Below are 27,044 nucleotides of genomic sequence, written 5' to 3' on the forward strand. Positions count from 1 at the left end.
AGTGAGATTGGGAATTTGAAGCATAAGGGTGGTGAACTCCTTGACATAGTCGCGAATGCTCCCTGTCTGCTTCAACTCTCTAAGTTTGCGCCTTGCCTCATACAAGACATTATTTGGGAAGAACTGTCGCTTAAACTCATGCTTGAACTGATCCCACGTGTTGATTGTGCATAGACCTCTGTCAGCATCGGCGACCTTTCTTCTCCACCATAACATGGCAGTCTCTGTTAGGTACAACACAGCGGTGTTGATCTTGGCCTCATCGTCCCTCACTTTTCCATGCCTGAAATAATTCTCCAAGTGCCAAAGAAAGTTCTCCACTTCTTGTGCATCACGAACCCCTTTGAACACTGGTGGCTTGGGAGCCTCGATCTTAGCCTCCCTCGTCACGACAACATTGTTGGCTGCCTTGGTCACACTAACATCAATATGCTCTTCGAGTGCCACTATCTTTGCCTTCATGGCATCGATAGTACTTAACGCCTCCATGAGTCTGCACTCTAGGGCAGTGATGGTTTGTTTTACCTCAATCTCAGCCTGCATGTGCCCTTCCAAGTCATTTCGGATGCTTTCAATCTCTTCAAGAGTATGCCCCTCAAGAATGCTAAGAGTGCCCTCCACCTTGCCCAAACGTTGGCCAAATATGTCGATGGCGTCCATCCCTACGTTAACCTTCATAACCCACTCTTTACCGAGCGAGACGTCCTCGGACAGGACCTCCACGTCATCCTCGCTCGCCTCAGTGGTAGATAGTTCTTGGGATGTAAGCCCTTCATTTGGCACAACCTCTGGCGGCACCTCCTGGCTCTTGTTGGCGTCATTCCTCTTTTTGTTATGGCCCTTCTTGCCAGCTGCATCCTGGATGACATTGGCTTGGGTTTTAGCAGCGTTGATTTCTCCGTCGTTTGCCATTCCCTCAGTCGTAACCTTCGCTCTGATACCACGTTGTCACGTCCTTAGTCTTCAACTAAGCGCACGTGCGGCACTTGACAACTCGCTCACGTTCTTGCACAACTTGCTCACGATCTTGCTATGCCAAGTCAGCCTAGATTACTACACTTAAGATCACTAAGGGAATAGTAATTAAGAAAGACAAGAGAATTTTGCTAGAAGGAAGCTTTGTATTAGAGAGAACTTGAATTGTTTTTCTTGATGATTTTTACAAATGTATGCCCCTCTATTTATACTACTCACCTAGGGGCTAATGGATAAATAATAATTGTTACACAAGTCCCTCTATATTTACAAGTATGCCCCCTCTCTAGAATTCTCTACATGCCTAGAATATTCTAAGGCTTTTCAAGAGAGTCTTCCTAAATATTTTATAAGAATCTAGAGTCTCTCCAAGAAAACTCTCCATGGCTCTAGAATCTTCCCATAAATGCTAGCATCTTTGCCATGTAAGCATCCACATGTCTAAAATATGTGCTTATGTGGCAAGATGACTTGGAAGGTCATCACATAAGAGTTGTTAAAACTTCCAAATGAAGTGGGTATGAACCATAAGAAATTAATAAGTCTCGCAACCAAAATTCTGAGGTTTTGCTTTGTATATATATTCATGGGGATAGTTTGGCTCATCTTTAGTGTTGCAAATGAAGACATCTTGGTAAAAGCTTACCCACATTGAATGTATATGCCAAACTAATGGATACATCTTATAGTCAAAATTAAAGTGAGAATACATGCAGCTTACGCATGATCAAAGTGGCGAATATGTATATGAAACATATATGTCTTACAATATTCATTGATTTGATATAAATATCAGGTACAACAACAACAACCCAGTGAAATCCACATCGTGGGGTCTGGGGAGGGTAGAGTGTACGCAGACCTTACTCCTACCAAGATAGGACGGCTGTTTTCGAAAGACCCTCGGCTCAATAAAAGCATAAAAAGAAGTCAGATAAGGTTAAGAGAATCAAAGCGATGAAATGAAATAATGCAAGCGACACAGATAACACAGGGTAATCAAAGCACAGGAAATAACAGATAATAACAGAAATCTGAGCAGAAGAAATTATATTGCGATAATGCGACTACTAATAAGAACGGAAAACGAGACTATCTACTAGCCTTCTACCCTAATTTGGGTCCTCCAAACCCTCCTATCTAAGGTCATGTCCTCGATAAGCTGTAGTTGCGCCATGTCGTGTCTAATTACCTCTCCCCAATACTTCTTCGGTCTACCCCTACCTCGTCTGAAACTATCCATGGCTAACCTCTCACACCTCCGCACTGGGGCATCTGTGTCTCTCCTCTTCACATGCCCAAACCATCTCAATCTCGCTTCTCACATCTTATCTTCCACCGAGGCCACCCCCACCTTATCCCGAATATGCTCATTCCTAATCCTGTCACTCCTGGTGTGGCCACACATCCATCTTAACATTCTCATCTCAGCAACTTTCATCTTTTGAACGTGAGAGATCTTAACCGGCCAACACTCCGCCCCATACAACATAGTCGGTCTAACCACCACTTTGTAGAACTTACCCTTAAGTTTTGGTGGCACCTTCTTGTCACATAGCACTCCAGAAGCAAGCCTCCATTTCATCCACCCTGCCCCAATACGATGTGTGACATCATCGTCAATATCACCGCAGCTTTGCAGAATAGACCCAAGGTACTTGAAACTACTTTTCTTCTGGATGGCCTGGTTACCAAGTCTCACTTCCAAGCCAGCCTCCTGAGGTGCTTCACTGAACTTACACTCTAAGTACTCTGTCTTGGTCCTACTCAGCTTAAACCCTTTAGACTCCAGAGTATGTCTCCAACTTTCCAGCTTAGCGTTAACTCCGCTACGAGTCTCGTCGATCAGGACTATGTCGTCCGCGAACAACATACACCATGGCACCTCACCTTGAATTTGCCGTGTCAATTCATCCATCACCAAGGCAAATAAAAACGGACTAAGAGCTGATCCTTGATGCAACCCCATCACAACTGGAAAGTGCTCTGAGTCTCCTCCTACTGTCCTTACCCTGGTTTTGGCTCCCTCATACATGTCCTTGATCACCCTAATGTACGCCACAAGTACACTTTTAGCCTCCAAGCATTTCCATAGGATCTGTCTTGGAACTTTGTCATAAGCCTTTTCTAGGTTGATGAATACCATGTGTAAGTCCTTCTTCCTCTCCCTATACTGCTCCACCAACCTTCTCACAAGATGGATGACTTCTGTAGTTGAGCGTCCCGGCATGAATCCGAACTGGTTCTCTGAAATAGACACACCTCTCCTCACCCTCATCTCCACCACCCTTTTCCACACTTTCATAGTATGGCTTAGCAGCTCGATACCTCTATAGTTGTTGTAACTCTGAATATCTCCCTTATTCTTGTATAGAGGGATCATTGCACTCGCCCTCCATTCTTCGGGCATCAATGCCGTCTTAAAGATGACATTAAACAACCTAGTCAGCCACTCCAAACCTGCCGGGCCCACGCTCTTCCAGAATTCCCCAGGAATCTCGTCAGGTCCGGTCGCTCTTCCCCTGCGCATCCTACGAACAACACCCTTAACCTCGTCAACCTTAATACTCCTGCAATACCCAAAATCGTGACGCCTTCCTGTATGTTCTAATTCTCCCAACACAATGTCTCTGTCCCCTTCTTCATTCAAGAGTTTGCAGAAGTATGACTGTCATCTCCGTCTAATGAGAGTCTCTTCTACCAATACTTTGCCATGCTCGTCCTTGATGCACTTTACTTGATCCACATCACGTGCCTTTCTCTCCCTCGCCTTAGCTAGCCTGAACAATTTCTGGTCCCCTCCTTTCTCTTCTAGTTCAGCATACATGCGTTCAAAAGCTGTTGTTTTTGCCGTCGAAACCGCCAACTTCGCCTCCTTCCTCGCCATCTTATAAAGTTCTGTATTCGTCCACTTCTCCACCTCATCCTTGCTTTCTATCAACTTCGCATACGCCACCTTCTTTGCTTCCACCTTCCCTTGAACTTCTCCATTCCACCACCAGTCCCCTTGATGCTGACCACGACTACCTATCGAGACCCCCAACACTTCCCTTGCTACCACCCTAATGCAACTAGCCTTCTTATCCCACATACTGGTCGCATCCCCACTACTATCCCAGGCCCCCATATCCTTCAATTTCTCTCCCATCTCCAGGGCACTAATCGTGGTCAAACTCCCCCATCTGTTCCTAGGTCGGTCCTCCACGACCCTCTTCTTCCTCGTCATCTTGATCGCTAAATCCATCACCAAGAGCTTATGTCGGGTTGTAAGATATTCGCTCGGAATGACCTTACAATCTTTGCACAGACCTTTATCATCCTTCCTAAGGAGTAAAAAGTCTATCTGAGTCTTAGCCACCGAACTACGGAAGGTTACCAAGTGTTCCTCCTTCTTTGGGAAACTCGAATTGGCTATCACCAACCCAGAAGCTCTTGCAAAATCCAAAAGTGAGACTCCTCCTCCATTCCTGTCCCCGAAGCCAAAGCCTCCATGCACATCATCATAACCTCCCGAAATAGGCCCGATGTGTCCATTGAAATCACCTCCCACAAATAGCTTCTCAGTAGGCGGTATGCCTCCCACTAATTCGTCCAAATCCTCCCAAAAGCGCCTCTTCTCCTCGTCGCCTAAACCCGCTTGCGGCGCATATGCACTAATAATGTTCACAGTGAGTCCTTCAACGACCACCTTAATCGACATCATCCTATCAGTGGCTCTCCTAACCTCTACCACCTGATCCCTTAATTCACCATCTACTAAAATGCCCACCCCATTTCTATACTTCGACCTACCAGAGAACCACAGCTTATACCCGTCTACCTCCTTAGCTTTAGGACCTACCCATTTGGTCTCTTGGATACAAGCTATATTAATCTTCCTCTTCTTAAGAATCTTAACTAGCTCTATGGACTTCCCCATTAACGTCCCAATGTTCCAAGATCCTACTCTCAACCTAGACGCTCCTCTAACCCACTTACCCCTCCTAACCCTCGCCCCCGTCCCCGAACGAGAACATGACCCTAGTCTACCATCACTAAGCAAAGCCACGAAAATGAGTATGAACTAATAAATTATTCAAAAGTCTAAAGTTAGCAAAATGTAACTACAAGTGTATGGACAAATAATGGATGTGGCAACCGGAGGTACCAACTCCAGTTGAACTGAACCTGGTCGCCGCATATATTCACAGTATCTCCTTCGAGAAAAAAGACCTCTCCCAACATCATCCATCTAATTTGATATTAAGTACATTTGCGAATGTTACATGTACATCCAAAAAATATGTTCCTCTCTTTCAGCAAAAGTTCAAAGTTTCTTTACACACTAAAACTTTTAACTAGGCCAATTTGACCCTGCTAACACATTTTACATATTTGAGCAAATACCAGATGAAGAAATATACACAATGTCCTATAGAAGAAGATAGATAAAGCATGTATCGCACTCTTTCAATCCTTTATATCAAGAACGAGTCCTCTGTAAGTATGGTCAAGAGGGAGTATTTCACTTTTATTCTTATCCTACCTTCTTCTACACAGAGCTTTGCACCAGTGACCACCCAGTAGCCAGGTGTCTCCTCTGGACCTCTTACCATTTCTGTTGTATCGACAAAGTGTGACATCTTTGGCGCCCTTGCCGGTGAAGGTGGCCCACCAGGATAAACAGCAGAATTCAAGTCCACTTTTGCTGGCTTCTGAGGTTGATTTAGCTTTGTACTGAAAGGGGTAGTGATCAGCATCGAGATCAAACCTGATTTCCGACATGTGGTTGCTGGTCCTTCCCATTCTGACCGACGGATCTTTGCTGAGGCGACCATCGAGAATCCCAGCCTCAGGAAGAGGACCTTTTTCATTCCCATACCTTTCACCTCAAACCAGGCCTTGGTCACAATAGAAGCAGAGTCATCTATTCGTGTTCCACGGTATTCAACTGGAGCAGTGCAAACATGTGAAAATATGCTCCATTTGACAGGTTCAAGATATCCTCGTTCAACTGGCTCATTGACAGGCTCATAGCTAAGATCATCTGTTAGTTGGATACTTTGAGGAAGTGCTGATAGATGTTGAAGATGGATAGCCAGGTGATCGCTCCTTTTACCTTCCAAGTATAACCGAATTCCAGTTACTGGCCTGTTTCCAGAGTCTACCTACAAATATTAGCAAGAGGAAGGAAAGAGTGATCATTCAGAGCTCCCACCTCGACTAAACTATCCGATTATAGTTACGTTAATGTTCAGCCCAAAGATCTTAGAAATGCTGATCATAGAACACAATCAACGATAGTCACTCCTTACGCCAAAAGTTAATGCTTATTTAAAGCAAAAAGAACGTTGAAGCACAGGTTATCCTCTGGAGAGTTAAAGGGGGTAGATTGCCCTATTCCCCAAACACGAGAGTAGAAATTTAACAGGCTCTCTAGAAATTGTATGGTAGGTCAAAATCAGAAAGTCAAGAAAATAATCATATCTATTACTCAAAAATAGATTAAAGAGAAAACAAAGTGAAGATTTGTCATCAAATCAAACTCAACATAGAAGTGCACCCTCTTTCTGAATGTTGAAACTAGTACAACAAAACTAGTCAATGCACATTTGAAAGGAACAGGAAAGAACTGCTACTGCTGCATTTCCTTTGTCCCTTCTAATTAAGAGGGAAAAGGTAACCTTTTAACTATATTAGGTTGAGTCGGATATGGGTCGGTCGAAAATGGGTTAAACCAAAACGGATCAATTATTCGACCCACCCATATTTTACACAGATAAAAAAGGGGTTAACCCACGGATAAGCTAAAAACCAAAATAAGCTTAGATTCTACGACAAAATTAATAAAAATAAGAAATCAAATATTTAAAAAATAAAAATAATTTTTTTTAAAATAAACAAAATTAAAAAAAAAAAATTAACTAAAAAAATTAAAAAGAAAAATCTAGACTCCCAGAACTTTCTATGATGTACTAAGTACTACTAATATAATAATTAGCTTGAGGGGAGTGTAGTTGGTGGATAACCCATGGGTTTACCCATAAAGTGGATAAATATAGGTTGACTCATATTGGACTCATTCTAAATGAGTTGGGTATCCAACCCATTTTAAATGGGTTGGGTCGGGCGGATAACCATAAATTTTACCCATTTTGCCACCCCTAAGTCTCATGCTGATAAATATGAAAACTTCAAAATGTTGCTCTTGAAAATCCAGAGTACAAAAAAAGCTTTCTTGGTGTTCTTATCTTAACAACAACAACAACATACCCAGTATAGTCCCACAAGTGGGGTCTGGGGTGGGTGAGGTGTACGCAGACTTTACCCCTACCCTTGAGGGGGTAGAGAGGCTGTTTCTGGTAGACCCTTTGCTCGAGAATAGGTTTGAAAAAAGAGCAAGAGTAAAAAGCAATGATGAAAATAATGAAGAAAGAAAAGTACTGACAGTAAAATAGTGTACATCGCCAAAGGATGTTCTTGTCTTAACACATGAAGATATACCTTTATAGTGTTAACATATAGCCTTGGACCCAACAAAGTGAACTGCAAGGATGGAGACGCTTGTTTCCTGTGACGATGACCAAGAGGAAGATCACTATATGCTGGCGCCCACTGCCGAGGTAACTGAAATTCTAAAAATTGTTCAAGTTCCTCGATTGGCGGTTTATCTGCATAAAAAGATCTTTGCTATCAGAGATAAGAAGCAGTTTACTATGTAGCTCTAAATGAAGAAATGGAAAAGAACTTCACAACTGTTGACACGAGAACACATTTGCTCTTCCTAAAACATACAAGGAAGATATTCTTTCATAGAAGTCCAATATGTTTTAAACTGCGGGAGGGCTTCACAGAATAGGAGTGTAATAGTCACATGCTCTGCTCTCACAAAACTGAAGACGTGTGCAAAGGTCAAGCAAAAAATGGTATAACCCAAACAATTCTGCACTGGTGATGGAAATTGAAAAGCACACATCGAAACAGGACAACTTCTCCAGCCCTTCTATTTAATATATTGCCAAAATGCTTGATCCAATTTTTTATAAGAGCATGCGTGTGGCTTTTTGTTCATAGTCCACGACATAGGACTCTTCAACTAGCTTTCTACTATTATCAGTCCTGTGACGCTTTGTCTGTTCGATAAACAAATGCAGACAGCCTAATTGTATTCCAATACATTCTTATATTTATGAAATACACGAAAAGTAGCAATAACTACGACTCAATCCCAAACCTTTTTTTTGTTTAACCATCTGGTATCCAGAACTCTGACCCGACTAATCCAGATTCGTGCAACATAAGAGTCCATTTATGAAGGAAGCACTCCCTGCTAGGAATTTTTCCATTCCCAATGCTCGAACCCCGAACCCAAGACCTTTGGTTAAGGATGGAGGGACCCATCCATCCCACCATATCCCTTTGTGGTAATCCCTAACTAGTTAGTGTAAATAATATGAATTCTCAATAGACATTCGCTTTATTTGGAACAGTTTCATTCCATAAATAGTTTGTTTCAGCAAATTAGGGTTCTCTAATGGCTCATTAATATCCTTTCAAAGATGATCTATATCATATAGAAAAACATATGATTGGTTTTACGCCAGCATCAATTACAACAATCTATTCATTGTATAAGGCTGCAATGCTGCTCAAAAATCCAATTATATAAGAGGGAAGAATTCAGAGCAAAAGACGACTGGCGAGTCATTTACTAATATGCCTTTATCAAGTAAAACTAAGGCTGAGATCTGATCTCTAAAGACAAGATTTCAACTGTAATGTTCTGCATATTATTCCCTTCTCATTTTCCATTCCTTCGGTCTGTCGTGCTGGAGTTTCTTACATGGGTAAAAGGAGAAGAGAATAAGCTAGATCTTGTTGATATTTTGATACTCATTATATTCCCAGGAATAGCCAAAATCCCAGGCATACAAAGCGAAGAGAAACATTTCCACCAGAAGAATAAAGCAACGATGAAATAGACATACTCACATCGCAGGTAAAGATTAATTGCATGGCTTAGAAATCCACTGCCCCTTACACCACTCAAAAGTGAAGCGATTGGCACAAAAGACATTGATATGACATTGGGAGACTGTGATACAGTAGGAAGCCACTGGCTATGACTTTGACCAAAATCAAGACCTCCTCGACGGATATGAATACTTAGTAGATCCTGCATGAGGAATTCAAATCCAAATCCTTTACAAAAAGCTAATCATCAGAACACAGCGATTCATTTCAGAGGGAACAAAACAACCTTACATCAGCTTTCGAGTGAGACATAATAGATGGTCTGATTGAGTTTGCAAATGGTAGATGAGGATCTGAGAATATTGATTTTTCATCCTGTCATGTGTAAAAAATTGAAGCTGCTGTCAGACAATTTATTTTGTTTGATCTCTGTGTAAAAATACTTGTAATGAAGTTTTACAATGAACATTGTGTTATCCATTTTGCTTAACTTTCCTTAAAAATGCATGGGCATGACATTATTACCTTTTAGTCTGTTCGACTAACCCATACATAACTTTGTTCCTTCACAACTATGACTAGGGGCTTATGGATTTAGTGGCTCAGTTGTATTAACAAACAATACATTTCAACCCCTCAACCCCATTTTGCTTGTCCGGCTTTCGTATTACGTTCTCTTGAAAAGATTGATCACTAGCAAAAAAAAATTTCTACAAGAATCTGATTTAGCGTAACATCGTATTTACTTGACATTATTCCTACCATGACACACTGTTGATAAATAATTCTCTCTACGTTCTAAAAGGATTTTCTTATCAAACCAATCCAAAAAGAGTTGCACTTTTCTAAATATGGAAAAAGTTTAACTTGAACTTCCCATTTTATACCTAATGACAAGCCATTCATAGCCACACAAATAATATAGCAAGTTTCAAAAGTCTTGTATCCACACAAATGTAATGGTATATTTAAGACCACAAGTTTCAATTTTCAAATGTCTTCCTTTATTTCTTAGACTGTGTCCAGCCAAACTATGCCATATAGATTGGAACAGAAGGAGTATGATTTTACAATTAAAATTTACAGTAGCTCTTTTTAACATTACAAGAAATTCTAAAATCGTATTGGTAAAGCTTTTCAATTGTAATAACCTAGTTAAATCATTCTCAATCTAAACCAGTGTTATCAAAAGCGAAAAGCGCAAAAAAGCTCTAAGGTCAGCTGGGGCTTTAAGCGCAAAGCGCAAATAAAAGTGTGGCCTTTAATGAAAAAAGCCGCAATGGCGCAAAAATGCAAATCTATATATATATATGTTTAGTCCAATACTAATAATAATAAGCATGAATAACAAATATATGGACAGAAATTTTTTAAAAACATTACGATAAAGTTGAATATCAATTATCTAGTGCCATCTCTTCAAGAGAGGCTCATTGGCAAGGAAAAGTATGTCTTAGAGCTTGATGATGACACTGAAGCACACATAAAGCGAGGCGAAGCGCTCAACATGTTTTGAGCCTCGCTTCAGGGCTTAAGCGCGCCTTTGACAACACTGATCTAAACGAGAGCAGACTAGCTTAAACTAATTGGATGGAAAGCAGTGGAACACTCAGAATCGTTCTTTATCAAAGAGAACTAACAAACACCTTAACTAGCATTAGCCAGAATTTTATTGCTTCAGTGGGCATCATTATCAACATGTATGAATCTATAGAAGTTTATTCCGAATTGCGGCTTATTTAGTACCCCAGCACATGGCTTCTACCTGACCTAAACAGCCATAAAGCACATCAATCATCCAGTCTCATCAGTAAAATGGGTTAACTAACCTCCAAAATATTTTGGAAGTGACAGAATTAGTTTGGCAGGCAAAACACATCCTCAACAACCATCTCAAACTATCTAAGGTTGTGTGTGTACTCCTTGTCATGCCTTAAATGTTTTTCCACATTTAGATGGTAAAACAAAAGGAAACATTAAAGTATCTATGTTGAAATTTGGTTTGATGATTAACTAACAATAACGCTATTTTGGACCGAGTGTCACAAACTGAAGAACCTGTTCCTTGGTGAGTTTCTGCCGACACATTCGGTACTTACTCTCTGTGGGGCTAGGATTCACTTTCACGCACAACATGTTTAGACAGATATGACCTAGTAGCAACCAAAATAATTGAGAATCTTGGATGATTTTGCTTGTTAATGTGAAGTCCAAGTTTACAAGGAAGAAGAGTCAAAGTAGGAGTTGTTTTAAGGAAAGCCTTGTGTTTTCTTTAACACTTCCTTTATTCTCTAGGGTTAGATTTTATTCAATTCATGTCTATCTCTAACCCTTGTTGCTAACATGTGCTCTATTTATGGTAGAAATTGTTTTCTTGCAGATTTACGCACCTATATTGAGAGCATCGTGAGAGCAAAAGCAAAAAGCAAGTTCCTGTGAGCAAGAAGAGATAGAGATAAAACTGAAGAACCAAGACTAGTGTTGAAGTTCCTTCAAATACTACAGTTTGTCTAGTTCCTGTAATAAGTGTTTTGATTTGTAACCTAATTTTCTTATTCTAGAAGCATTGTCCTTGGGTGATTTTCTGAGAGAAAATATTGTACATTTAAGCTAGAGTTAGCTTGAAGGTGCAGCTACGGTCAGAGTGATTGTAGGTTATTAATGGCTAGAGTTAGTCTCTTAGGTTATAGAATTGTAGCCAAATTGAAGAACCAAGACTAGTGTTGAAGTTCCTTCAAATACTACAGTTTGTCTAGTTCCTGTAATAAGTGTTTTGATTTGTAACCTAATTTTCTTATTCTAGAAACATTGTCCTTGGGTGATTTTCTGAGAGAAAATATTGTACATTTAAGCTAGAGTTAGCTTGAAGGTGCAGCTACGGTCAGAGTGATTGTAGGTTATTAATGGCTAGAGTTAGTCTCTTAGGTTATAGAATTGTAGCCAAATTTGCTAATTTATTTTAGTGAAGTTTTGGAAGAAATCCTATAATGTGGGTCGTGGTTTTTACTCCCTTGAGCAGGCAGACTTTCCACGTAAAATATTCTGTTATTTATTTTCGCAATTGTTGATGCAGAAGTTGGTTGCACCAATACAAAGATCATGTTCCTTGTACTCAAGTTCAACTATTGCTATGAAGTTAGGCAAAATATTAGAGATCGACAATTAGTGAAGACACTATTCTCCCACCTTTACTGTCTAGAAGGTGCACTAAAATAACAATCCAGATATTAACAAGAAAAGGTAGTTGCACTATGAAATATAAGATGTGGGATACCTTTGATTTTTGAGAGGATTTACCAGGGTTTGCTATCTGGCATCCATTTACATCTTCTGAAAATTTTTCATCAGCTAATTGCTTAAGTAACTTCTGCACCTCCACTGGCTGAAGAACGGAACTTTGCAGTTGCTTTATGTGAATTGCATCTTTACCTCCCATCTTTACCCCGACAACAATATGGGTGCCATATTTTTCAATGAACCTGGAAAATCATAAACAATTGACTTCATAGTTAATATTTTTCCACCATTTTCAATGTTAGCATATAAGGGTATAATCAATAGAAAGTTATGTCAACCTTCATAAGTGAAAAGAAGGCACAGAAAATCAGAGTGAAGGAGATAAAATCAAAATCAGAAGCGGTAAAAATCAAAGATTCCACAAACTGTCTTAAGACTTATCCCAAGTCCAAATTTCAGGGCCGTAACGACTCTCTAGAGTTCATCAGTCATTCTTTTTCCATTCTCTTTTCTCTTATTAGAATTTTTACTTCTTCTAGATAGAAAAAGCATAAAGCATTGACAATGTTTTTGGACAGAAACAGATAAAAGAGAATATCTTGCGTCCGACTTAGGAGGAGGGAAAAGAAAATCAAAGGAGGAAACAGACCGTTCCTCTCAATAATATCCTAGTCTAATTCACCGAAGCAAGAAAAACAATCTAAAATCTCTTTCTCCATCATATCTATCCTTTTCAGTTTGCCGTCTTTTCCCTTCCTTTGCTTAGTTTCCAAACAGTTAAATCACAATATTGGAAAGATGCTTCTGTACTAAAAAAATTTGCAGCCCCCTAATTCAAACCTTCTGCGTATCTGATTCATCTTATGTCCTATTTCATAAAGAAGCATGCACCAGATATCTCGTCAAGATTTTCAACTTACACAGCCTTTATCGATAATATCCTGGTGCAAGAAAAAATAGTTGTTTAAATAATTATGGAGGAAAAGTTCTTACTCTGCAAGCGCAGGAGGATCCCAAGAAGGCGGCACGTCTTGTTTCACTTGCTCAGATAGTGTTAGATGAGATCGGACTAACTCAATATTGTACAAGGTAATGAACCAACCATCAAAAGCGAGAAGCTTTGTCGAAGCTGCATCTTTTTGCCAGCATCCCTTATGACCAAACATCGCATTAAACAAACCAGAAGGTATCTTACCAGATAGGGACAACTCCTGATTCAATTGCTCTGACATCTGAACGCAATGAGCGATAGGGCAAAAAGGTAAGGTTAGTCTGAAATGCAATCGAAGTAGGAAACTTTAGGCTGAATTAACAAAACACCCATAATTATTGGAGTTTTGCAAAATAAGTTTCAACACTTAATCTAACAGGTACCACAAAGTCATATTTCACAAGCAATGATTAAATGAAAAGCATCATGAGAGCTCATAAATGCACAGAAGAACTAACAATGCTCCATAGGAAAAGGAAAGCGACCTCTTAAAGTATTTTTTTTTCTTTTAATAGAAACAAAAGGGAAGTTCACTCCAACCCTAGAATAAGTCAAAACAAATCTCATTTAGTAACTCCAATCTCCTTATTCATTTATCGATGTTATAATTCCAACTGCGACAAAGTTCCAGAAGCCAAAGAGATTGATGTAATTAGTTGTCATACAATAATCTATACTTCTAGAAGACCTGTTTAATGTTCAACAGTACCAGAAATCTTCACATGCAACTACGTGAACCAGACAACTTTATCCAATAACCAATACTTCAAGAAGACCAATTTTATGGACAAACAGTACCAGAAACCTTCACATGCATCTACACGAACCGGACAAAACTTTATCTAATAACCAATACTCCACGAAGACCTATTTTATGGACAAACAGTACCGGAAACCTTCACATGCAACTACGCAAACCGGGCAAAACTTTATCCAAGACTAGAGAGCTCAACGCCTCTATCCCAATTGTAATTCACCATAATTTAGCTATATTACTTTTTCATCAAGGAAACATTAGGCTGAATTATCAAAACGCCCATAATTTTGAAGAACAAGTTTCAACACTTAATCTAACAGGCATAAACAAGTGAGTCTTTCCCAAGCAATTATCAAATGGATAGCTCATGATAAATGCACAAAAGAACTAACAATGCCCTATAGAAAAAGGGTGACCTCTTAAACTATTTTCCTTATTAAAAGAAACAAAAGGGAAGTTCACTCCACCTCCGGAATAGGTAAAAAACAAATCTCGTTTAGTAACTCCAATCTCTTTATTCATTTATCAATGTTTAATTCCAACTACAACAAAGTTCCAGAAGCCAAAGAGATTGATGTACTTAGTTGTCATACAATAACCAACACTTCTAGAAGACCTATTTTATGACAAAACGGTACCAGAAACCTTCACATTCGACTACGTGAACTGGACAAAACTTAATCCAATAACTAATACTTCTAGAAGACCTATTTTACGGCCAAACGGTGCCAGAAACCTTCACATGCAAATACGCCAACCGGACAAAACTTATCCAATGACCAATACTTCTAGAAGACCTATTTTATGGCCGAACGGTACCAGAAACATTCACATGAAACAATCCGAACCGGACAAAACTTTATCTAAGACTAGATAGCTCAACGCCTCTATTCAAATTTTCTCTTTATAAAGGTTTCCTTTCATCCTAAAATTGAATCCAGTTTTTTACATTGGTTTCGTTGCAAAATACATAATTTCTATCGACGCCATTCCAATTCAAAGAATTTGTATTTTTAATTCACTAGAATTTAGCTACATTACTTATTCTTCAAGTATGAGACTTGAAATAGCAACACCAATAACTCTTTTCTCTTTTTGTATACATCAGTTAATCACCAACAAAAATTAATTTTAAGAGTTCAATCTCAACTAGTAGGACGAAAAAAACAAAAAAGTTTCATTCTTTTTTAAAAAAAAAAAAAAAAAAAAAAAAACCAGTCCTATTTTGAAGCAAATTACATTTCCTAGACATGAAATTTCAGTTAAACATCAAAATTGAACTGATTACAAGCAATCCACTATCAAATTTTGTATCTTTTCCAGCAAATGAGCAGCAGCAACTACAAAATCCTTAAAAAAAAAAAAAAAAAAAAAAAATTAACCAATTCAAGCATACACATATTAAACACTTCATAAAAACAAAACACTAAACTGATAAAAGAAACTTACCTGACTAAAAGAAAGAGCATCAGAGTGAAACCTAGTTCTTTCACCTTTATCACATTTAATAGAGGTTGAAACATCAGAAACCACAACCCCACCAGGTACCACCAAATCCTTGGTAGAATTCTGATCAATCTCAATCAAACCCGACCCGCTTGGACCCGGTTTACACGCAGTCAGCCGAATATCACTTGTCAAATCATAACCAAACCCGATCACAGAAACAGCTCTTTCTGCAGCCTTTTGTGGGTCCATTCTACTACTAGGATTAAACGCCATCTATCTTTCAAGAAAACACAAACCCAATTCTAATCTCCCAAAAGGGTGTCAGTATATGCAAATCTTTTTTACAGTAATAACAATAATTCTCTTCTTCATATACGAGTCTTTCTTGAGTGCATATATGAGAAAGAAGTTGCTAAAGCAAGTCTTCCGTCTTTTTTTCTATGAAATGACACAAACAATGACAGGTTGAAGTGGGTGGGTTGTTGAATGAGGGGAGAGTTTTGTCATTTTGTTTGAGTTTAAATATTGGAGGAAAGTCTATGGTGACGAAAAAGCCAGCTTTGTTTTTCTGGCGGTGTTGGGTAAAAATTCTATGCCGTGTTTGGAGGTTTGACTTTGACTGACTGACAGACAGACAGAAGAAGGTAAAGTTGGATTTTTTTGGACAAATGTGAACAGAGTTAGATCATCAGCGGCGGCTAGGCCCTACTTACACGTTGTCTCTTTAACCATTTTGCTTCTCTATTTATCATCATGGAAATATAAGTATTTAATTTCACTTTCCTCATAAATTTGTTGGAAATTCCTTTCCACCATGAGGTGAATTGAGATATATCACCCTAACTTATGTATCTAAAAATTTAGGATGCTAAATATCACCCCTTTCAGTTTAAAAATAGTGTTTATTTAGCCATTTTAATACTCCTTAATAAAAATTTAATTTTTAGTTAAAAATAAGTAATTTGACTAAATTATCTCTAATGAAATAAATATTGGGATTTGATCACTTAACGCTTAATAAGGACAAATCTAGAAAAATAAGTAACTGCTTTCTTGATTTGGGAAATAAACACTCTTCTTGAACCAAAAAATAAAGACAAAGTGAAGGAGGTAGTGAGTAGAAGCTTAGTTATATTCTCTAGATGGTCGTTTGGTTTGAAGACAAGTTATGATGAAATTAGTTATGGTGAAATTAGTTATATTGGATTATTTATGTTGGGATTAATTATATTGGGATTAGTTATCCTAATATTATTTCTTATTGATTGTTTGATTTGTTATATTAAAAGTAACATGCTTTGCATAATTTTTAAGAAAAAATTATTTGTTTGCAATAATACCTTCCACCTTATGTAGTAAAAGGGTTTTGAGAACCTCAGGGCTAGTTTTGTTAATTTTACTGTTTTATCCTTATCCCAGGATTATTATTCCACCCTCTAATGGGTATAAGCTATCCCGGTACTATTTTTAATCCTGGAATAACTTATCCCAGGATTAGTAACCAAACAAGGGATAAAGTGATACTAAATTTTTATCCCATGACTATTTTTGCTTATCCATCATACAAAACAACCCATTGGAAACAAGTTATCCCAGGATAAACTTATCATGGGATCAGTTATCCCGGGATTAGTTATTCCACCCTCCCACGGGAATAAAATAACACTACAATCCCGGAATTATTTATCCTTATCCCTTGTACCAAACCAAACGTGGGATAAACTGTCATTTTATCCCAACCAAACGTGGGATAAACTCATCTCAAATATAATCTCGAGATTATTTATCCTTATCCCTTGTACCAAACAAGCCACAACATAATTACTTACTATTTTCTTTTATAATAACATTTTCATGTTTTTTTCTCAGCAAATTTCTAACACCTCAAAATATGTCAAACCTACGAAAGTAATTCTTCAAAAAAAACTTGGAAAGAAGGTTAATCCGCCAATAGCAGGTCATTTTACCTGATAATGTAAAAAAACTAATACACTAACAATGCACAAAACTTAAGTGCATATCTTAATGCCTTGTTGCGTATTTTAATAATACAATTTTCAAAAATAAAAAATCTTAAACACTGTTAGCATCAAACATCATAAAATGGGACGACATTCCCTTTTCTCTATACTGAAATATTTTAAAACTTTCGACACAACTCTTAAAAAATAATACTTATTAGCTTTTAATTATAAGAATATTCGATTAGAATATTAGAATAAAAGTTTTAAAATGTAAAATGATTTATGTTTTTTATATTATAGAGGAAAAAATGTAAAAACATCAGAAGGGGAACTTTTTGCTTTTATTGCGGTATGGCAAAAGAACTTTTTGACCAAGTATTTGCTTATTTTGCATTGATAACGTAATAGAGAATATGCAAATTGACAATGACCTCTACTTTCAAACAAAAGGGCGAAGGATATCCTAAAGAAGCTTTAGAAAAGTTTGACCAATTGGAGAAACACAGTCAACTAACTGTACAAATGGTAGCTATGGTTACATAACCAAATACTACGCTAGCGTTTGGCCATAGATTTCCAAAAAAAAAAAAAAAAAAAAAAAAAAAAACTGGATTTGGGTGAGGTTTTTCATATTGTGAAAATGTGTTTGGCCATAATTTTTCAAAATATATTTTACTTTTATTTTGGAAAACATGAAACATTACTTATACTATAAGTTCTAAAAACTATCAAGAATACCTAACCATACAAAACATGCATACTTGCTAATCTCAAATTATACAGAACATGATATTTTAATAATAATTGTTAATAACAGATTTACTAGCTACTACAATTCAAATTACAATACAAAGATCCATCCGTGCAAGAAAAAAAAACGGTAATAACTAACTATTCTATAATATAAATTGTCACATTGTATGAACAATATTCACTTTATAGAAAAGACTGCTTTAATTGTGGAAACATGATAGATACGGCTTTAATGAAGGAAAGTGGTTAGATAGAATTAGTTGGGTAATAAATAGATGGGTTTTTTTTTTGCGCGGAATGTCCTTCAAAGGCATTGGTCTTTAATTTTTGCCCTTCAAATTGGTGGTCTTTAATTTTTGCCCTTCGCTAAAATCCCCTTGATTTCGAGTTTGAATCCCCGCTCAATCAAAAAGTTAAAAAAAAATCGCAAGGCATAAGTTGAGATTCAAACTCTGCCTTAAGGCAAAAAAAATTACTTTGCTGTATTTTGCTAACCTCTACCTTAAGGTTTAAATTTGGGCAAAAACTAGGCCTTAAGGCCTAATTTTGGGTAAAAGTTTGCCTTAAGGCAAACCTCTGCGCCTTAACGCATAAGTTGGGTCAAACTTATGCCTTGCGATTTTTATTTTTTTTATTGAGCCTGGATTCGAACCCAAAACCTCGGGGTATTAAGCGAAGAGAAAATATTAAAGGCCACCAATTTGACGGGCAAAAATTAAATACCACTGCCTTTAAAGGACAGTCGTGCAAGTGACCTTTTAATTTTTTTTTTTTTATAAACTATAAAAGTCTGGGGTAGTCTTTAAAAGTTTTGAAAAGGCCAAAACATAGATCTTGGCCCAAAAACAGGTTTGAGCCAAAATTTGAGAATTTGAAGAGTGTTTTCAAAATCTGTCAAAATTTTATGGCCAAACAAAGATCTGAAAACCAATCTTCAAAATATGCTCCCAAAATCTATGAACAAACAGGAGCTAAGAAATCAAAATTTATTAACTATTGAGACCTTTTTTTTTTTTTTTTTTTGGGTTTCCCATCTAGTGTCCGGTACCCGCAATGGGGTCCAACTAAATTCAGATTCATATCGGGTAGTCCCACATTAGCACTCCCTAACAATGGTGACTCTGTACCCAAGGAGGCTCGAACTCGAGACATCTTAGTTAAGGAACTATTGAGACCTTACGAATGCAGTACTATTGACTATTGAGAACATTTTCAATAGGATTAACTTAAACAATGAGTGATATTGGATATATTAACATTTTCAACCAAAATCTAGTTTATTAAAAAAATTATATACTTGGAAACTCTATATTAAATTTTATTATTTTTCCTTAATGACCAGTTTGAGGAAACATTGTCTATAGAAAACACTCTCTCTATCCGATAAAGATAGGGCTAAGGTATGCGTACATCCTACTATTTTCAGATTCACTTGTGAGATTACACCGGCTATGTTGTTGTTGTTGTCGTTGTTGACATGTTTGAGGAAACATGTTGTTTTTTAAAGTAAACTCGGAGAAGGTTCGCTTATTTGGTCTAGAACCCGAATTTCATAGTTATCGGTCATAGTTCAAAATTTTAAATTATATTTTTAACACGGTATATTATGTGAGGATCTAATTCTCTTTCATGGGGCAAAAATGGGAAACTTTTTTGGGGTGGCGGTGGAATTCGAACCTAGGACATCAATCTGCTCTGATACTACGTTGAAATGTGTGGTAATCTAATATAAAATTTAAGCAGTTAAATATAACACATTACTTAATTATGTCTTCAACCTTTTAAAATAATATGTTGTGAATTGAGAGCAAATGAAACAATATAAAACGAGATATGAAGAGGGGAGACTTTTTTGCTTTCAAGTGTGTATCGTGATACAAAAAATAGAACACCATTTATAGAATGAAAAATAACCTATAAATTATAAAAGTACTTAAACCTAATATTAATTAGGTACACATACTGACAAAAGATAGAACACCAGAATGAAAAATAACTTATAAATTACAAAAGTACTTACATATACAAGAAAACATGTTATTGAATGAACACCCCCAAATGCATTGGACTTATAACATAGTATATTACTTTTCTCGTATAGTCATATTAGTGCTTTTGAGTTAACTATTGAATTGCATAAAAACAAAGCTGGCCGATTAACAAGATTAAGCAATCTTAATAAAATTATTTAACCAATGTAATGTCAACTGAGTTGTCATGTTGAAAATAGAACCAACTCATATATATGTTTTCAACTTGTAAATGTATAACCTTCCTTTTGTTTTTTATTGAACGATTTTTTAGTTCAAAGTAGAAAGAAAATTATCTTATTGATCAGTAATTCAAAATCTTGGAAAATGACAATCCTTTTGTAGCACTTTCTTAGCAAATGAGTCATTCAATGGATTGTAACACCTAAGGCCATCTCCAATTCACCTCCATTTTTACCTCCAAACTCCATTTTGAGTCAAAAATGGAGAAATTTTGCTCCAACCCAAATTTGGAGTGACACTATGCATCCACTCCATCACTATTCCCTATTATTTTATTATTATTTTTTATTATTTAACCCTTTTAATTTATCATATTATATATACCTAATTATGTTAATGTCATATCTTTATAATATTAATTTTACATCTTAATTTTGGCGTATAATTTTGATAAATTATTTTTCGTTCATATATTATTTTTATGTAAAATTGAAAGTTAATTTTATTATAAGTTATAATTGTATAAAAAAATATATAACCATCACAAAAATAAAAGGTGAAAATATAAAATATAAGATGTTACTAAAATTGAAAAGTGAAAATTGAAAATACATTAAATAAAAATACATTAAAATTGAAAATACATTAAATTAAAAATACATAAAAATTGAAACTACATTAAATAACATAATAATTTAGTAGGGAGGTAAGTCGTTTCTAGATACACTAAAATCATTAAAGAATTGAGTGAATGGGGCAAAGGATTGTTGTGGTTGTGGCTGTGGAAATTGTTGACTCCTTTTATCCATTATTTGTTTTTGTTCTTGTCACAAAAATTCACGACGATTCGGATCGACAATAGAATCCACATCGATGAGTAAAAATTTATTTTCTTCTTTGAGTTCTTTAGTCTCAAAGCTTCTTTTTTTGTCTCATTTGAATCTTTCATCACCTCAACAATCCGACTATTTTCAATGTGGACCATTTTCATATAATCTTCATCTATTTTTTTCTTCATTTTTGCTTTCTTCACCCCACTTGGTCGTTGTGATGGAATCACCTGCAACATCCTCATTTAAATTTAATGAAAATGATGATAAGTTAGGTGAAGATACAAAGGGTGGATCGGGGGTAGGAGTCTCAGACTCCGATGATATATTAGTATAATCTTGCTTTCTTGCTTTTTTTCTTCCAGCATCGCCATCGCTAAACTTCTCAAAATCCTTAATTATAACCCACACATGATCAAATTTAAAACCTTTTTTGAAGTTCGGATCTTGCATAAGTAAATCTTTTGCTTGGGTAGTATGCAATATTAAAAAAAAAAAAAAAAAAAAAAAACAGTAAGTAAATAAATACAAATAAAGTATAAGTAACTATGAAATAAATACTCATAATATCTTAATCTGAAGCACCACTAGGAAGCAAATTTCTACTTGAAGTAAACATCCATTTATTTTTCTTACGGCCTTCTCAATAGTTTAAATTCGACATTGCAATGATTTTTTGGTGCGAATCTCCCAACTACCTAACTTTGCATTATTGTATCCATCTACGACTCGACCCGAAAAATGATCTCTGGATTGATTGACTCCCGTTATTGGATCTTGAGAAATATCTAAATAAATTTGGCATAATAGAACACCTTCATTTGTTGAGTATTCTGCAGATCGCGAGGACATTTTTTCAAGTGATTTTAGAGGAAAAGTGGATTATATGGATAAAGAAAAATAAAAGCCAGTTGTGGTTATGGAAGGGTATGTTGGCACTTCAATATATAGAGATAAAGTAGACACAATAATTTAGTAGATAAGAATAGGATAGATTTAATCTTGATCTCAACCGTCGAATGGATTTCATCATAATCTCAACCATCCGATGGATTTTATCCTTATTCCTATTTTATCTTTTTAAAAAAAATTCACAACACATTATTCAATGTGTAGAGATAAAGTAGACACAATAATTTAGTAGATAAGAATAGAATAGATTTTATCTTGATCTCAACCGTCGAATGAATTTCATCCTAATCTTAACTGTCCGATAGATTTTATCCTTATTCCTATTTTATCTTTAAAAAAACATCACTACACATTATTCAATGTGTAGAGATAAAGTAGACACAATAACTTAGTAAATAAGAATAGGATAGATTTTATCTTGATCTCAACCATCGAATGGATTTCATCCTAATCTCAACCGTCCAATGGATTTTATCCTTATTCCTATTTTATCTTTAAAAAAAAATCCATTCTATAAAAATGAACATCATTTAGGAAAATAATATTGGATTTTCAATTCATTTCAAAATCAAATTAAATATTCATATTTGTCTTCTGAAAATGAATTTCTATATGGGAGGTTCATCTAATAATAATGATTCAAATTCCTCTTCATCATCATCATCAGCATCATCATCTTTAGTTTTTGATGATGAAGTTGAGATGCAATTGTGCATGCAAACAATTCACATGAACAATTATGTGTTGCAGTGTTTGCAAGAAAATCAAAAGAATCATCCTATCAGAGTTGGCTCCATTCCAGGTCATTTGGTAATCAATCGAGATTGTGAAGGAGTTGATAATAATTTATTTCTCGATGATTTTTCAGATAATCCATGCTTTAATGAGGGTATGTTTCGTCGTAGATATCGGATGTCCCGGAATTTGTTCCTTCAAATTGTTGATGCAATTAAAGGTCATGATATGTACTTCGAACAACGCACTGATGCGATGGGTAGATTTGGATTATCTACTCTACAAAAAATCACAGTCGTGTTTAGAATGTTGGCATACAGTTTGCCAGGAAAATTGGAGAGTCGACTGCAGTTGAAAGCATGAAGAGATTTTACCGAGCTATCGTAGAGGTTTTTGGCGAGCAGTATTTGAGATCACCAGCAACTAATGATGTTGCAAGGCTTTTGCACATCGGTGAACAGCCTGATTTTCCAGGAATGCTAGGGAGTCTAGACTGCATGCATTGGAAATGGAAAAATTGTCCAACAACATGGGCTGGACAATATGCAGGTCGTAGTGGATCCCTAACAATTATTCTTGAAGCTGTAGCTGATTATGACCTTTGGATATGACATGCATATTTTGGTATGCCCGGCACCAATAATGACATTAATGTTTTAGAGTCATAACATTTGTTCTCCAATCTTGCTAAAGGTATTGCTCCTCCCGCCCATTATGTTATTCAAGGAAAAGAATATGATGTGGGTTATTATTTAGCTGACGGTATATATCCAAAATGGTATACCCTTGTGCAAACTATTCGTGAGCCATGTTCACCAAAGAAGAAATATTTCGCGATGAAACAAGAATCATGTCGAAAAGATGTTGAATGCGCATTCGGAGTTTTGCAAGCTCGTTTTGCAATTATTGCAGGACCGTCACGTTTTTGGAGAAAAGAAGTGCTACATGATATAATAACTACATGTATTTTACTGCACAACATGATGATCGAGGATGAGCGTGATCTTAATGCACCAATTCAAGATGTTGGAAAAGTCCAACTCCAACAGTAGAAATAGTAGTAGATGAAAATCACCGATTTGAACAATTTTTAGGTGGACACAAAAAAATTAAGGACAAAGATGCTCATTTTGCACTTCGTAATGTATTAATAGATCATTTATAGGAGCATAGCTAGAGGTGGAAGTTGAATATTTAAGTAGTATTTAAACTGAATTTTACCACAATGTGATATGTATTGAATTATCTTGTATCTCAATGATTTCACTTTTATTTGAATTATCCGTTAATATGTATAATCTATGATATTTGCTTACAAATTATATTATTTAAAAATTTATGGTATAAAATAATTTTATTTTAAATGGTTATATAAGAAAGAAATATGAATTATATGGGATGAATATGTAAAAAAGAAAAGAAAAAAGATAGGATTTGTTTAATGGAAATAAGAAAATAAAATTTAAATAAAAGAGAATAATATAATATAGAAGAGAGAGAAGAATATAAAAAAGAAATATTCTTTTTTGGAGTAAAAAATGAAGTAATGGTTGGAGTTAGTTTACTCTATTTTGGAGTAAAGAATTGGAGTGAAGGATTAGAGATGGCTTAAGAGGACAAAGTAAAGACCTTAACTAAAACAACTTGGCCTGCATTTTTTTTTTCCTTTAGGTAAGAGGGATAATGTGATTACTTATTATGGTAGAAAATATCAAATATTGTGTTTTATTCGTTGCTTCACTTACTAGTTGAAGATGTCAAATCAATATGCTTGCCCAAGTTTGAATGCTTTAAAATTGAGTGCGTCAATAATCGAGCCACCGCTTAACCCTTCAAATTAAATTTGCTTTATTAAAGAATGCATATCTCCCATTTATTCATTTAGTAAATTTTTGCGTATATGTAAGTTATTTTTTCCACTATCCCCTCTCATACGAAAGTACGACAAAACTTTAATTGGCCCAACATGGACTTGATGTATTACTAAATGAATTACGTATCAGTTAATCGATAATTCACAAAAGGCACGATATGAGTATGAACCAACATCGTGCTCTGAAGTGCCTATAGATTATAATCAACTAATACTAATATAAATTACATTTAATTAAAGTATGTGCCTAATCAACAATAATGAGAATTTTTCGCGTCCGAAGCTAGAGTAAATTTGTGTGACCAGATGTCCGTACAATATGCATGGGATTAACCGCTTCAACGGGATCTTTTATCCTGGTGGGAGGAGACATTACCAAACGTCTAGCATTTTCTCACGTTTGGGGCCAATAAAGTTTTTATTTGACAGCAAATAGCCTCAGTGATTTTGATCAAACCCTTCGCGTTCCCACTAATTCAAACTCCTATGTGTGTGCATGTTAGATAAAAAAAATAATAGACAAATATAAAGAATGAAATTCATTAACTCCAGATTCTGAATTTACCATTGCCAGTTGCCATCTAATCATATGGCAAAAGATGCAAATTGTATTTAATCTCTCTCTTATGACGAAGACTTGGCACTTGGGACTATCCAATTCTTGCGGTTTCTTATTATTCCGGTTTATGTTAATAGTAGTTAGAAGTGTTTTTATAAGACTAGACATTGATACATTTGTTGGGCTTAAGTAGCACCGACCCGTTATCCTTAACCAAGAGATCTCGAGTTCGAGCCCCCTTGGGTACGGAGTCACCATTGTTAGGGAGTGCTTTGCCCCCCCAATGTGGGACTACCCAGCACAAATCCGAATTTAATCGGGTCCCAATGCAGGTATCGAACACTGAATGAAAAACCAAAAAAAAAAAAAAAAAGACTAGACATTCATATGCAAAGCAAGTCGTTCTGAACATTTTAGTTATTTCCCCGTCTCAAACTAGTTACCATATTTCACTTCTCCAAATTCAAAATCTTCATGAATTGAGTCTTTCTAATTGATCTATTTCTTAAAAAAGGTATCGCTGTGCTTTGGAAGGTAACTCCTTTCCTGATAGCTGGGCTGGCCTGGCCCAATAACCTAGTTGAATCCGCTCCATTTTTTTTTTCGTGCGGATTGTCCTTCAAAAGAACTGGTTTTTAATTTTTGTCCTCAAATTAGTGGTCTTTAATTTTTGTCCTTCGCCTAATACCTCAAGATTCTGGGTTCGGACCCCAGCTCAGTTAAAAAAAGAAGGAGTTTCATAAGGCAGAGGTTTGGATTCACAAGAATACCTCAGGTAGAATTTTGAATGCAAAACTCTGCCCGGATAGAGTTTTGCTTTTAAAATTCTGCCTTGTGATTTTTTTTTTGATTGAGCCGGGGTTCGAACCCCATACCTCATGTAATTAAGCGAACAGCAAAAATTAAAGACCACCAATTTGAGGGACAAAAATTAAAGACCACCCCCAAAATAAGGGCATTCCTGCGAATGTGTTAAAAAGAAACTTGTACAGGAATATTCAAGCGGGTTAAAAATTAATTTCTTATACTTATTTATAAGATTTCTCCATTAAAAATACACAGCATAACTTATACGTGCTATATCCTCGAATTATATTACAGTAAGAATATAAAGTTGGATTGCACTACTATACACAACTAGCATAGTGCCCGCGTGATGCGCGGAAAATGGTAGAATTAAAAATCATATTAAGTTTTTAATTTGTCTTGTTTCAACATGTTAGAGCATGATATTTTAATAAATTTTGAACAATTATCTTATTTTTCAATGTCATGTATTCAATCACAAACAAATTTGTTTTAAAAAAAAAGGTCGAATAACTTTTATCTTTCTTATTTTTCTTTATTACACTATCAAGCTATTTTGTAATTACATTATTAAATATGACATTTATTTAGTTCTGTTTACTATCCTTATTCGCTTCTCTCGTTTCAATATAACATAACTACTATATAATTTGCTTACTATTGACTTTTTATATACTTTTTTTCTATTGTTCAATTATATGAATTATTTGATTTGTAAAATTAATCCTACTATAAATATCGGCACATTATTTCCATCTTCCTTTTCGTGTACATTTTACTCTGGTATGATATTTTAGTCAAATTTTTGTCCATTTAGCATTACTTGAAGCAATTTCATATAACATGTTTTTTTATGAAACTGCATTATAGAATTGACTCCACTACACTCCTTACAAATCCTCCATTACCGCCCATAGTCTTACTTATTATTCAAAAAATAATAGCAACAACACAAATTTAAAACTGACCACACTATTTTAAAAAATAACTGTAACAACACGAAAAAATTATCTGCATTAAAATGGATAAATAAATT

At 35.9% G+C, this 27,044-nt stretch overlaps 2 protein-coding genes across 2 annotated transcripts; one reads left to right on the top strand and one right to left on the bottom strand.

Moving 5' to 3' along the window:
- Positions 1–5,188: 5,188 nt before the first annotated feature.
- LOC132625216 (MACPF domain-containing protein NSL1) lies at positions 5,189–15,905 on the bottom strand. Its single transcript, XM_060340055.1, has 7 exons — positions 15,363–15,905; positions 13,159–13,397; positions 12,203–12,407; positions 9,220–9,303; positions 8,947–9,130; positions 7,459–7,625; positions 5,189–6,122 (listed from the first exon to the last, which is right to left on the bottom strand). The coding sequence occupies exons 1-7, from the start codon at positions 15,633–15,635 to the stop codon at positions 5,433–5,435; spliced, it is 1,842 nt and encodes a 613-aa protein (XP_060196038.1). The 5' UTR covers positions 15,636–15,905; the 3' UTR covers positions 5,189–5,432.
- Positions 15,906–22,634: 6,729 nt separating this feature from the next.
- On the top strand, positions 22,635–23,132 carry LOC132624563 (uncharacterized). The gene has a single exon (XM_060339323.1). It carries the CDS (start codon positions 22,635–22,637, stop codon positions 23,130–23,132), a length of 498 nt encoding a protein of 165 aa, XP_060195306.1.
- The last annotated feature ends 3,912 nt before the right edge of the window (positions 23,133–27,044 follow it).

Source organism: Lycium barbarum, chromosome 12 (assembly GCF_019175385.1).
Source record: "Lycium barbarum isolate Lr01 chromosome 12, ASM1917538v2, whole genome shotgun sequence".
In the NCBI taxonomy this organism is placed as follows: domain Eukaryota; kingdom Viridiplantae; phylum Streptophyta; class Magnoliopsida; order Solanales; family Solanaceae; genus Lycium; species Lycium barbarum.

Coding starts and splice junctions, on each gene's coding strand:
- LOC132625216 (XM_060340055.1), bottom strand. CDS start 15,635: ATGGCGTTTAATCCTAGTAGTAGAATGGACCCACAAAAGGCTGCAGAA. Junction 13,398..15,362: donor ATGCTCTTTCTTTTAGTCAG/GTAAGTTTCTTT, acceptor CATTGCGTTCAG/ATGTCAGAGCAATTGAATCA. Junction 9,304..12,202: donor AATCCTCTCAAAAATCAAAG/GTATCCCACATC, acceptor TACACATGACAG/GATGAAAAATCAATATTCTC.
- LOC132624563 (XM_060339323.1), top strand. CDS start 22,635: ATGAATTTCTATATGGGAGGTTCATCTAATAATAATGATTCAAATTCC.